Below are 14,273 nucleotides of genomic sequence, written 5' to 3'. Positions count from 1 at the left end.
TGCAATAAGGTATAATATAGAAATTGAATGAGCTATTTCCCTAAGTAGTAAGTCTCCTTGTCCTGAACACATATAAGCACATTTGTATTTGTTTTGTTTAGAGCATACCTCTGGGGAATACAATTCCCCTGAGTCTTGAACAGGGCTTGGTGCAGAGGTATAACCAATAAATATTTCTTGTATGAGTCAATAAAGCAAAAAATGGAAGCACAAAATAGATGGCATTTCAGCTAACTTTTTTGGGTAATGGATCATCCTAAAGGTGGCGGCTTCAAACAATTCCTTATTTTTCATGACTCTGTGGATTGGATAGATGCTCTGAGTATCTCATATTTCTGAGACCCCAGCTCTACAGTAGGGACAACTGGGTGTCTCTCATTTTCCTGGAGCCTTTTCACTGGGCCTCAGCATTCTAGGACAGTGAGAGCAAAAGCTGCAATGTTGGGCTTCAAACTCACTTCTAGGGCATTCTACTAGTCAAGAAGTTTACAAGGCCAGCTCAGAAGAAGTAGGGAAACTGACCTCACCTTTGATGGGAATTGTTGTGAAGAGTCTGTGCTGTTTTCTTAATTTATCAGAGATGACCAACTTTAAAAGAAACCTCTGTTAGAGAACTCTTACAATAGGAGGCAGATTGGTCAAGCTGACCAAAATCCCTCCAACTCTGATTCTCACCAAGCTGAATCTTGCCATGTTTCTCAGAATAATTACTAGCTGTTGGTATTTGGAAACCTCAATTTTCCTCTGGTAAAGTATTTTTAAAATATAATTCAATGAATAATTGTTTTCAAACTATTACTTAGATATTATTTATATTCTTCCTTTAACTATTTCGAATCCCCACAATTTTCTCGTTGAGAGTGATATTTACATCTCATTATAGTAATATTTAACTAGCTCTATTTTTAATTCTAGTATAGTAGCAGCATTCTTTTTTTATGCTTTGTTGATCATTCTATAAATGTTAGGTAAACTGTTTTCACTTATTCATCCATCAAATACTTAATTTTTAAAGGAATCTCTAGGATTAAAAATATTAAGTTCTTATTTTATTCTATATCAGAGGAGAGTGATTCTATTATTGCCTTGGTATTTACTGTCATTTACTATTAAAGTTACAAATCTACTTTTTTACATTCTTTCATGAAGCTTTATTAAAGATATGCCTCTTGAGACTATTTTTAGCAGTGACAGCTACAGAGACACATGATGCAGAACTATCACTGTACCTTACAAATAATATATGAAAACTCTGTGAGGGGCTGGGATTGTGGCTCAGTGGTAGAGCACTTGCTTCACATGTGTGAGACACTGTGTTTGATTCTCAGCACTGCATATAAATAAATTAATAAAATAAATTCCATCAACAACTAAAATATTTCTAAAATATAGTTTATTTAAAAAAAAGCCTGTGAAACTCTCTATTAAGAAATTTCAGGGGGCTGGGGTTGTAGTTCAGTGGTAGAGTGCTTGACTGGCAGGTGTGAGGCACTGGGTTCTATCTTCAGCCCTACATAAAAAAATAAATAAAATACAGGCATATTGTGTTCATCTACAACCAAAAATATGAAAAAAAGAAGTTTCAGAACAAACCTATTGCAAAAACAGTATGAGAAAGGCTGCACTGTTTAAAGCTAAAGTTATTAGAAAAAGTCCACGCAGTAACATTTGTCTAAATACAAAAAGTTCATAAGTAACATTTTGTTAGTGGATGCAATTAGTTGAAAATAAAGACATATTTTTGGTAATTTCTGACAAATATTTGACAATGAGTTCAAATATAACCATTTTGGTCATCACTGTAGGAATTTACTTTTAAAATTTGAATGTGACATTAACCTACTTCCCCTAAATTTAACATCCACATTTCTTTCATCCAACTCTTCCCAATCCCTCCAAAAAATTAAAACCAAACTTGAATCAACTCACAACCCTTTTAGAGAAGCCAGTTCATCTCTGAATTTTGTGTGCTAGCTCTTGAATAGATTGATAATAAACCTGATATAGTAACATATCCAGGAAATCTTTTTCTTTTCTTTTTTTTTAAGTAAACTTTATTTTTCTTAGCTAGTTACCTACTACCATAACTAGACCTAAATGACATTCTCATTAACAACTTTACTTCTTAGTTTTAGGTTCACAGAAAAGATGAAGAGAAAGTCCAGAGTTCCCATTTGCTTTTGACCCTAATGTCCAGTTTCCTTTCTTTTGACATCCTGCATTGATGTTGTCCATTTCTTCATGAGCCAATATTGATAATAAACATAGCAATATTTATACAATTTTTTTTGAAGTTCTGGGGATCAAACCCAGGGCCTTGCACATGACTAGGGAAGCACTCTGCCACTCAACCCCAAATAGATGATTAAAGTCCATAGTTTATAGTAGGGCTTTTTCAGCTCATTACTGTTTCTGTTGTGTAGTTCTATGGGTTTTGCTAAGTGTATAATGTTATATATCCACCATTACTATATTATACAGAATAGTTTTACTGCCCTAAGAATATCTAGTGCTTCACCTAATCAACCCTCCCCCCAAACTCTACTTTTCTTCTTTAATACCCAAGCCTAGGGTAACATTAATTAGTTGGAGCTAAGAATTTGCTTAAATAACCAGTGATTCCCCATGGCAATCAAAATGTCTTAATCATTAATGTAGACTGGCACTGTCCAAAAAAAAAAAAAAAAAAATACAATGTGAATAATGTGTGTATTTAAAATTTTCTAGAAGTTGCTTTAAAATCTAATAAGATGAATGAAGTTAACTTAATGTTTATTTTATTAAAATATTAGTAATTTCAACATGAAACCTAAGTGAAGATTGATACTTTCACTTTTTTTTGGTACTAATTCTGGAAATTCCGTATGCATTTTACACTTACAGAATATCTCATTTCAGGCATTCTGAGTGTTCAGTAACCACAACTAGCCAGTGACTAAGGGTTTTGACAGCAAAGATGCATCCTCTCAGCAACCTGAATGTATGTTCTTCCAGGCTTCTGGAATAGGCATGCAGCCAATCTGTTTTAGAATATTGCTATATTTTTATTGGTGCATTACAATTATACATAATATGGGATTTGTTGTTACATGCCTACAACAACATAATTTAGTCAATTTTGTTTTCCCGCACTTCCCCTCGATTCCCTTCCTCTACTTTGCTGGGCTCCCTTCTATTTTTATAACCCCCGCCCCCTTCTCTATCTTGCACACATGAAAAACAGGACTCTTGACTTTTTGAGTTTGGCTTGTTTCACTTAACATTATGCCCTGAAGTTCCATCCATTTTCTTGTGCCAATGACTTCATTTTTTTTTTCATGGTTGAATAAAGCGGTCAATATTTTTTAAAGGTATATATTAGAAAGATAAAAGGGCTCTTTAAACCTCTGGGTGCTGATTCTTACATGTTCTGAAACCACAGTCTTTAAAACTCACCAGCTTCAGTAAAAGTAGACTGGGGAACAACCTTTCCCGCATATCAAACCAGTGAGTATTGGGCTTCCTGACTCCAAGAAAGCCTGAATCCTCTGAAATGTTGACTCACTGCTTTAAGGTGATTGAAATGTAACGTGAACCAAATTTGCACTTCCAAAGAATCTTGCTGCTACCACTTCCCTCTCTCCCTCCCTTTCTCTTTTTGGATGACTCATTCTCCTACCCTGTTAGAGTCCTGCAGCAAGCAAGCGCCCAAAACTCCGTTTGGGAGAAGAGCAGACTTTTAGATGGTGGACCCGATATCCCCACATAATCTAGCACAACTGTTTTTGCCTACCGCACTCAGGGTCTGCCTGCTGTATTGATTGGGAATGAGCCTAAAACTGATACCAAAACAACAACAAAAATGTTCTCTGAGAGTAGGTGGTGATCATGATATGGTTAGGAATCTAAGTTTTTTTTTTTTTTTTAAAATCTTGTATTTCAAAATCTTTAAAAAATCCTTACGGCCTACTTCACAGTCCTGTTAACATCTTTCTTCACTTAGGGTTTTTTCCTTTCCGGGGAGGAAAGTTTCCACCTCTAGTCCCCCAGGATAACGCCCTTCCGGCGGCTCTCAGGGAACCTCTCCAATCCCTGAGGGCGGGCGGCCAGTCCCCGGTCGCAGACTGACCTGGAGCTGCAAGCAAGGCCAAGACCCCACCCCACATCTACACAAGGCGAGGGGAGGCGGGTAGAGGTCTCAGATCCAAACTCCGCCCACCGGGCACAAGACCAGCCGGTGAGAGAGAAATGCAATAAGTCCCACCCACTCTCATCTTCTTCCCTTTCTTTGGACAGACGGGTTGCCCATCTTCTCTATCCTACAGTCGATTGGCCCTCTCCCTCCCGCGCCAGTCCCTGCCCTCCCTGTTGGGGCGGGTGAGTCACGCCAAACTGGGCGGAGAGTCTACTGGCCTCTCTCCTTCGTTCGTCTGGGCGGCGGCGGCGGCAACTGGGGACGGGGCGGGTGGCGCATCACGGGCGCGGAGGCAGGAGGAGCAGTCTCATTGTTCCGGGAGCCGTCGCCACTGCAGGTCCCTCGACTCGGTTGGCCCGGCCCCTCTTAGTACTCCCCAACCCCCACACAACCGCCTGCGGCTCTGAGGAGAAGCGGTCCCGGCAGCGGCAGCGGCAGCAGCAGCAGCTGCAGCATCATTTCTGACCCGCCCGCCATGGAAGACATGGACCAGTCGCCTCTGGTCTCCTCGTCCGCGGACAGCCCTCCCCGGCCTCAGCCCGCGTTCAAGTACCAGTTCGTGAGGGAGCCCGAGGACGAGGAGGAAGAGGACGAAGAGGAAGAGGAGGACGAGGACGAAGACCTGGAGGAGCTGGAGGTACTCGAGAGGAAGCCCGCCGCCGGGCTGTCTGCGGCCCCGGTGTCCCCCGCCCCCGCAGCGCCCCCGCTGGACTTCGTGGCCCCTGCGCCCAGGGGGCCCCTGCCGGCCGCGCCCCCCGCTGCACCCGAGCGGCAGACGTCTTGGGACCCGAGTCCCGCATCGTCGACGGCGCCCGCGCCATCCCTTCCGTCCGCTGCCGCAGTCTCGCCCTCCAAACTCCGAGAGGACGACGAGCCTCCGGCGCGGCCTCCTCCTCCTCCCCCGGCCGGCGTGAGTCCCCAGGCCGAGCCCGCGTGGACCCCGCCCGCCCCGGCCCCTGCCGCGCCCCCCTCCACCCCGGCCGCGCCCAAGCGCAGGGGCTCCTCAGGCTCTGTGGGTGAGTGCAGCGCCCTCCCGCCTCGCGCCGCCCCTCGCGCCCCTCGCGCCCCTCCGTCCCCTCCCTCTTTTGTGTGAAGTCCCCGACGCCTAGGGCAAGGCCTCCTCTCCGCCCGGAGGGGGCTTTGTCTGCCGACGTCGGGGCGATGGCGCCCCCATTTGGTGGGAGGCGCTGGGGAGAAGGGTGGGGCGGCCGCGGAAACCCAGACTAGTTCTTTATTGTCTCGGTTTCGGGGAACACGTGCACCCCACCCCACTCCTACGTCCTTTCCTCTGGTCCCCAGTCCACTGCGACCCGGAAGTTAGGCACCACCCCTAGTAGGAGCTGGGTGTGGACCAAGGAATTAGGGTTGTGGATTCGTTGGGGTGACTTGGCTTCGAGGTGAGGATGGAAAAGCCTTGACTCCTTTATCTTTTTAGGAGGGCCCTTTCTAGACCAGTCTGATTTTCCGAGGGTCTGTTGGTTTGCATTTAGCCCGGACCCCCGGCTCACTCACTCCCTGTCTGGCGTGGGGCCCCCTTACGCTTCACCCCTCCTCCTTATGCGCTTGTGGGGAGCTGGCTTAGTGGAAAACGTCCACAGTGACCCAACTGCAGTGAAGGGAGAGCGCCTCCAGTGGTGTGGTGCGAGGAGAATTGGGAAAAAGAGACTTCTGGCGAAGTCCTGCCACCGCCCTGCTCTGCCAAGGGATATGTGAAGACTCCCCACCTGCTAAACCGAGCCAGGGAAGCGGGATCTGGGCGTAATGTTTCATCCGGGCGCAGTTTTGCAAGGGTCTTAGCTGCAGGGTGAGAGGAATTGCCAAGTATTAGTGTGGACCGGCTTAGCCTCTTACTGCATCATTAATTGACTCTTAGAGAAGCAAGCAAAATGGTTGACATTTTTAAGGGAAAACCTGTGGATTTCTTGCCAGGAATTGACAAAATGATATTGTGACAAATTTACCATGAGACCTAATGAAATATTTTGAGACGGACGTTTTCATATATTGGTGAGAGATGCTGTTTTTTAGAAGAATGCGGTTTTTTAAAATTTTTTTTAGAAAAATAACGTTTTTGATGGACTAAAACAAAACGTGTGTTTTATAGTTTTGAATCTCTTTATTCACTTAGGTACTTGATTATATATTATTTAAAAAGGAACACTGTTTATTGCATTTTGTATCTTGGGAGATTATTTTAGAAGGGATAAAGTTAAGTTTATTAGAGATTAAGAATGCATCTGAGATGCATATGGGTAAATAGGTTGTTGCTTTGGGATATAGTGTCCCAATATATAAGTATAAAGGTCAAGAAGGAAGTAATGTAACTGCCTGCTGAGAGATCTTAATAACCTTGTAGGCTTTGGGAGGTAGTTCCTTTCCTAGAAAAAGAATACCAGTCTGAGATCACACGATTTGTTTTTTTCCATTCACTTGTCCACAGTGGGGAAAATAAGCCAGTTGTGATGCTTCTGAGTAACATTTTATACTAACATACTGGAAGGCACTACTTAAAACACTAGTAGAAGATCAGGAGTAACTGAAGTGTTTTGTTTTTTTTTTTTTTTTTTGGCAGGAAAAATACACGTTTGAGGGAAACTAAGGTAGAAACGTATAAATTAGGAAGAATTTTTTAGACAGGAAATGTAATGATTGACAAAAGAATAAATACTAACTTGTTTTATATTTCCGCATGGGAATATAGTTTTGTTCTTTGAACATCGTGGATTCAGGAGGTGACAGTGTTTTCTTGAAGTCTTGATTGTTGGAATATTAAGTTCGGAAGGCAAAGGAGAGAGAATATTGCCTACTCAGGAATTCTGTACAATTTTGTATCCATGATACTTGAAATCTTCCATTCCTTTAGTGAATGCAAGGACAGTGATTATGGTTGTGGATATTTAAACTGTTTCAGAGCATCTAGATTTCTTAATGCACTGAAGAGTTTGTTCATTTATTGTGCTCCTTATTGATAGCCTGTTGAGACAAAGATGCTGTTCTAAGCTTTAAGGGGATAGCAATAAGAAGACACTTGTTTCCCAGGGGAGAGGGATACAGATAATCACAGGAAGAACTCAGAATAGTGTTGTAATGAAATAAACAGAATTATGGCATGGGAAAAATAATTGAGATGTGTGGGGCCTTTTTTTATGTTGGGTGACATTAAGAAAGATCTGGAGAATTCAAGATTTGATCTGCGGATCAAATCCAAGCAAGTCTTGGGGCAAACCCCCCTGAGGCAGTAATGAGCTTTGTTAAATATTTGAACATCCAGTAGGAATGGTGAGAAAAACCTGGGGAAAGTGGTGGCAGGTGAGTGTGAAGCTCTGGGCTGCCCTTAAATCATTTGGGGGCCTCTTAGAGGCTTTAATCTACTTATTTTAGGAATATGCTCCTTAATTACAGTTTTGGAGTTAAAATATAGTCTTGAAGATTCACAAGACTGAGAGGACTGATGTGATTAAAGACAAAAAGAAGATGAGAAATGTGTAGAGCATGGTTAGAAACAGGCTAACCTAATTATAACAGGATTTATAAATTTCCACCATGCCATTTCCAAATGCTTATAAATATGTCATTTTTGTGTCTTGCAAACTGTAAGGACTACTTTTAGTAACATAACCACAGTGCCCTTGGTCTAGTATTTATTTTAAATCAGAATCCAAGCAAGATCCCGCTATTAGCATAAATTGATTTGCCTTTAAATCTCATGTTCTTCTCTTTGAAATTTATTTGTGAAACACTTTTCAATGTTTTTAGTAAAATATAATTTATATATAGTAAAATGCGAAGATCTTAGGTGTGAACAGTTTTACATTTAGCAAATGCTTAGGTTCTACAAATGCATATGTTCTTTTAAATCCACATCTCTGTCAAGATATAGAATTTCTTTATTATCCCAGAAGTTCTCTTGGGTCCTTAGCAGCCAGTTTTTCAATTTGTTTCTTATACTGATTCCTTCTCCCATAACTCCATCCCAATCAACTAATTTTGATTTCTTTTACTGTAGATGAATTTTGTTTTTTATAGAGCATCACATGGAATGATACAGTGCATATTCTTATGTCTGGCTACTTGTATTCAAGAATAATATTTTTGAGATTTATCGGTGAAAATGCAGTACTAATAATTTGTTCTTTTTTACTCCCGAGTAATAATATTCCATGATCTGAAGATACCACAATTTAATTATTCACTCAGTTTTTGTTGGACATTTTAATTACTTATATTTTTTGCCTTAGCATTTATGAACAAAAAATGCTAGGAACATTCTTACATAGATATTTAAAAAAATTTTTGTTGTTGTTGTAGATGGACACAATACCTTTATTTTTGTATGAGGTGCTGAGGATCAAACTCAGTGCCTCACATGTGCTAGGCAAGTGCTCTACCATTGAGGGCTTACAACCCCATAAATATCTTTTTGTAGATAAATGTTTTTATTTCCCTTGTGTAAATACCTAGGAGTAGAATTGCTGATCATCAGGTAGATGTATGTTGAATTTTATAAGAAATTGCCAAACTGTTTTTCAAAGTGATTTTACTTCTGTCAACAACGTATATGAGTGGCTCCATATTCTCACCAACATGTGATATATCAATTTTCTTACTTTCAACTATTTTAGTGGGTGTGTAATACTTTCTTATTGTGGCTTTAATCCAAATTTCCCTAAATGACTAATGAATTAAAGCATTTTTACATGTTTGGATACATGTATATTTTTCAGAGTATCTTTTCAAACAGTTCCTGGAATGAGCAAATTGGGTTGTTTGTCTCTTTTTTTACTGATTTGTAGTTCTGTTTATGTTTTGGATACATGACTTTGTTATATATTCTCCTAGTCTGTCGCTTGCCTATTGATGAGTTCTTTTCATTTATGGTTAGTGCAATTAGTGTGTTAATACACCTTTGCCTGCTCCAAGGCTCTGAAGATTTGCTGTGTTTTCTTCTGGAAGTTTTAATGGTTTTCATTTTTATGTTTAATATTGAGCTCCATCTTGAATTAATTTTTGCTTATGGTATGAATAAGAAATATAGGATTATTTTTTCCATATTTTTCTCACTTGTGCCTGCAGACTTGTTTTTGAAAGTATTCACTTTCTGATAATTGCATTGGTGTGTTCATCAAAAATCATTCGACCATATGAAGTATGTCTTTGTACATCGGTTTTGTTCTAATGATGTTTGTCCTTACGCCAATACCAGACTTTTTTTTTTTTAATAAATTTTAGAATCAGCTTGTTCATTTTTATAAAATGTATGTTGTGAATTTAATTGGGACTTTATTGAATCTGTAGGTCACTTTGGGGAGAATTGACATCTTTGTGGTTTTATTCTATCTATAGGCAATCAAGTTAGCCTGTTATCATTTTATGGATGCCGACAAAAGACAGGATGCCTAGGCCAGAGACAAAGAACTTTATTATAGCAATGACAGTAGCTCGCATATCAGCATTTTCTTGTTCTGGTTTCCTGAGACCCATTTCTCAGAGTTAACACTGAGAGGGCCAAGTGACATCTGCATCTTCAGTGGGTTTTATTACAAGAGAGAGATTTTGAGCTCAGGGAAACTGAGTCTTTTATGTTGTATAATATGCATGCCTGCCTGTAGCTCAATAGGAAGATACTGTTGCTGTTTTCCAAGGTCTGTTCACCAAACCAACAACTTGGTAAAGATAGGAACAAAGGCCCAGTCTCTCTGTTCCCAAGATGTATAAAAACAAGAAACTCCTAGTTTTATTTCTTGACACTCAACAGTATTAAATCTTCCATTCCATGAACATTAATATATCTCTATCATTTAGAACATTAATTTTTCTCGGCAGTATTTTATAGTTTTGGGGTTTGAAATTTTGTACATTTTATTAAATTTATGCCTAAGTATTTTGGTTTTTGTAGATAATATAAATGATGTTTAAATTTTCTGATTTTCTCTTTGTTAGTTGCTGTTGTTCTGAAATACAAAAATTTGTTTTGTGTATTGTCTTTATATCTGTCTTACATCCTTGCTAAATTTACTATAAACTTTATTAAGGTATATACACACACATCCCTCACATGATTTTTCTGACTACACAGTCCTGTTGTCTGCAAGATAGGATAGTTTTTACTTTCCCTTTCATATTCTTTTGCTATCTTGTGGTGAAAAGACTACTGGATTTCTTGTTTTATTTTGGATTTTGAGTGAATACATTTATGTTTTATGATTAAGTATGTTGTTAGCTGTATACTTGTCCTAGAGGTCCTGACCCCTTAAGTTGATAAAGTTTCCTTCTATTGCCAATTTGCTGAGAATTTTAGTGATAATGGGTGTTGACTTTTGTCACAAGCCTTTTTGGCATCTATTGGGATGATCTTTTTTTTTTTTTTTTTTTTTCTTTTTTGGACTATTAATAGGACAAATTTCTTAGTTTAATTTTAAATGTTAAACCAACCTTTATTCCCGAGATCTGTCTCACTTGGTAATGATTATACTTTTCATGGAGTGCTGTATTTTTGCTAATATTCTGTTAAAATTTTGTTTGTTGGAGGGTGTGTGTGTGTGTGTGTGTGTGTGAGTGAGCCCTCACGTGCATGCTGAGGATTGCAGCCAGGACCTTGTACATACTAACTTACTGTCTACCCTACATGTTTAAACAAGACAAAACATTTTTGCATGTGTGGTGGTGAGTGATGTTATGTAAACTTATTTTCTTCTAATACCTGTGACTAGTTTTTTGTATTAATGCATAAGTCTATAAAAAATTTTTGGAAATGTTTGCTTTTTATATGCTGAAATGAATTTGTATAAGATTGGCCACTGTTTCTTAGATGGTTTTTAGAATTCACTAGTGATGTCTTCTGTGCTTGAAGTTTTCTTTTTGGAGGTTTTAAATTACAAATGTACTTCTTTTCAGCAATAAGGGCTATTCAGAGTTTCAGTTTCTGCTATTGTCAGTTTTGGTGATTTCTGTCTTTACAGAAGTTTGTCTATTTCATCTTGATGACTGGGTGTTTGGGAATTTGTCCATTTCATATAAATTGTCTAATTTATTGCCATAAACTTGTTAATAGTATTATCTGTGAATTTAGGACTATAGTGATAGCACCTCTTTTATTTCTAAAACTTGTTCTTGCTGTGTCTTTCCCTTGATCATTTTAATGGATTATCAATTTTATGGATCTCTTTAAAGAACCAACATTTTGATTTCAATGATTTTTTCTCTGTTGTCTGTTTTCTGTATAGTTGGGTTATACTTTTATTTTTACTATTTATTTCTCCTACTTGTTTGGGTTTAAGTTATTCTTTTTCTTGTCTCTTAAAATAGAGGCTTTAAATGTCAATTTTAAGCCTTTTTTGGGGGAGGGGTTATCGCGGGGATTGAACTCAGGGGCACTTGACCATTGAGCCACATCCCCAGCCCTATTTTGGCTTTTATGTGGAGACAGGGTCTCACTGAGTTCCTTCGTGCCTTAGCCTCCCAAGCCCTTAAGAACATTTACAGCTATATGTTTCTAAGCACTGCCTTAACAGCATCATATAGGTTTTCATTATTTGATTCAGAGTATTCTTTGATTTCTCTCATTATATCTTGATCTGTGGAGTATTTGGGGAGTGTATAGTTTAATTTCCAAACACTTGAGGGTTTTCCTGAAATTTTTGTGTTGATATTTTTATTTTATACTGCACATGGATATGACTGTTAATTTTGTACTGGCATGCAGTTTATTTTATGGCAGATCATCTTAATTCTTTCAAATTTTTCTTTTAAAGTTAGAATTGTTCTAGATCAAGGGTCAGCAGAATTTTCCTTAAAGGGAAAATTTATTTAAAGAGTAAATCTTTTAGGCTTGCAGACTGTACAGTCTTTAACTACTCATTCTCCTTATTCTACAGAAGTATAACTTTGGCACATGAGCCATAAATTTGCTTATTCTTGTATCCCTTATTGTAAGGTTAGTTTTTTTTTAACTGTAACATGAAAACATTAAAATTGGACATATTAATGGGGTAATGTTATGTTTGATTCATTTTACATTGTGTAATTTTTAAATAAGGTTAATAGTCTTGCTTTTTAAATAAAATATGCCCGGTTGGGAGTCTCCATTGTGTGTTTGGGATGTTCAGTGAGATTTCTCCACTTTGGCTGGTTAAAATTTGTATGTCATGTCTTCCTGCACTGTCTGACCTCTGAAATATTAATTTACCTTACAAATCTGCCATAGACTTCTTGTCTAATCTTGCTGAGTCTTGTGTTGTGCATGGGTAGCATAATATTCGGCAAAAGGTTTAAAACAGTATCCCTACCTAAACCTCTGAAGCATCTTTTCTGTGAAGCTTTCATTTGTTTGTATGTTATCCTGCCCTGCAAATTCCAGATGATCTTGCAGCCTTCTAAGCTCAGCAAAAGTGTGATAATTTTGGACTCCTCCTCCCTGGGCTGTTAATCAATAATTTAAGTCCTTCAGGCTTCCCTTTGTTCAGGACTCACACTTTTGTACTGCCTGCTGTCCAGTGTCTTAAGATAGTCACTTCATTTATTTTGCCCAGATTTATAGTTATTTATGTTGAAAAGGTTATTAGTTATAGACGATATAGTTACTTTCAAAACCAGAAGTTCTATGTGATTTTAAAATGGATTTCCCCTTGTTTTATAATAGTTTTACTGACCAGTCACAATTTTGATTGATGAAAGTTTTTGAAATGAACAAGTCAAAGAAAATAACTTGGTATTTGAGTGTGTGGACACTGGTGAGATTATGATCTCATACATGTTTTTTAATTGACCAGTAATAAATTAAAAGCTGACATTCTACCCCCACACACATATATTGGGGATTGAACCCAGGGGCACTTAACTCCTGAGCTACATTCTCAGCTCTTTTTTATATTTTATTTAGTGACACAGTCTCACTGAGTTGCTTAGGGCCTTGGTGAGTTGGTGAGGCTGGCTTTGAACTCGAGGTCTTCTGGCCTCAGCCTCCTGAGCTGCTGGGATTACTAGCATGCACCACCATGCCCAGCATATTTAGTTATAATTTATTTGACATTATGAAGTTAGGTTTCTTGACATTATCAAGGAGACCGAGTGCATATTCATGATAACTACATCTTTTTTATTTTTATTGTGATCAGCCTTGTCTAGCTTGACTTTTCCAGATAGAACTGTCTAAATTTATTGGTGTTCTACTGTAGGAACACCTGCTAGTCATTTCTCAGGCTATTTCAAACTTGTCTTATGCTTAACACTTTCTCTAGTGTAAAAGAGAAGATCTTTACCTCAGAATCTTTCAATTGCAGGTACAAAAAGAACTTGTTCAAAGTTATTATACCAATTTATAGTGTATTGTCTGCTTGGGCTGCCATCACAAAAATATAGACCAGATGGCTTAAACAACAGAAATTTCTTACAATTCTGGAGATTGGGAAGTCTTAAGATCAGGGTGTTGGCAAAGTAGGTTTTATTCTGGGGACTTTTCTTTTGACTTCTTGGTGACTTTCATCTCTATATGTGGTTGAGGGTAGAGATACACATAGACAGCAAGCTCCCTGGTGTGTCTTCTTGTAAAGGACACTAATCCAGGGCCCTAACCTCACTACCTCATCTAACCCTAATCACCTCCCCCAAACCCCATTTCCAGATACCATCATAAAGGGGTTAAGAATTCAACTTAAAAATGGGGGAGCAAGACATAAACATTTCATCTTTAACATACATCAATTAAGAAATTCAGCTCTGAAGCTGAATTACCTGAGTCTCTCACTAGTTGTATGTACTGGAGTTAGTTTTTCTTTTCAATTTAAATCTGTTAAATGGGTGCTATATTCACACCACTGCTTATGAAATAAGGATTGTAAGAGTAAAATGAATTCTTGCATGTAAAGCATTTGGAATGAGAAGTAGCTCTCAACCATTGTTTTAAACAAAACAAACAAAAACATTTCTGATGATGATTACGTGGGGGGTTTTTTGTTGTAATTTTTCGGTATTTCTGTCTCTGGCATTTGGACAAGGATACACAGGACTGATATTCTATGTGTACAATGAAGATAGACAACCTAGAATCTGGGAGAAAATTCTCACTAAAGTGTTTTTCTGAATTGAATGGAGACCAGTAACA

The 14,273-nt window shown here is 38.7% G+C and overlaps 1 protein-coding gene across 3 annotated transcripts in view; it reads left to right on the top strand.

The window, feature by feature from the left end:
* The first annotated feature begins 4,390 nt into the window (after positions 1 to 4,390).
* The window catches only part of Rtn4 (reticulon 4), a 60,730-nt gene continuing 50,847 nt past the window's right edge, over positions 4,391 to 14,273 (top strand). The window contains exon 1 of one of the 3 annotated variants that reach the window (XM_071601571.1): positions 4,391 to 5,190. In XM_071601571.1, the coding sequence (XP_071457672.1) occupies positions 4,650 to 5,190 (541 nt within the window). In that variant the 5' untranslated portion in view covers positions 4,391 to 4,649. The remainder of the gene's footprint in view (positions 5,191 to 14,273) is intronic. The other 2 variants (XM_027934333.2, XM_027934332.3) reach the window with 2 other exon arrangements.

This window comes from Marmota flaviventris, chromosome 14 (assembly GCF_047511675.1).
Source record: "Marmota flaviventris isolate mMarFla1 chromosome 14, mMarFla1.hap1, whole genome shotgun sequence".
In the NCBI taxonomy this organism is placed as follows: Eukaryota; Metazoa; Chordata; class Mammalia; order Rodentia; family Sciuridae; genus Marmota; species Marmota flaviventris.
This window is presented reverse-complemented; position numbering and strand designations above follow the sequence as displayed.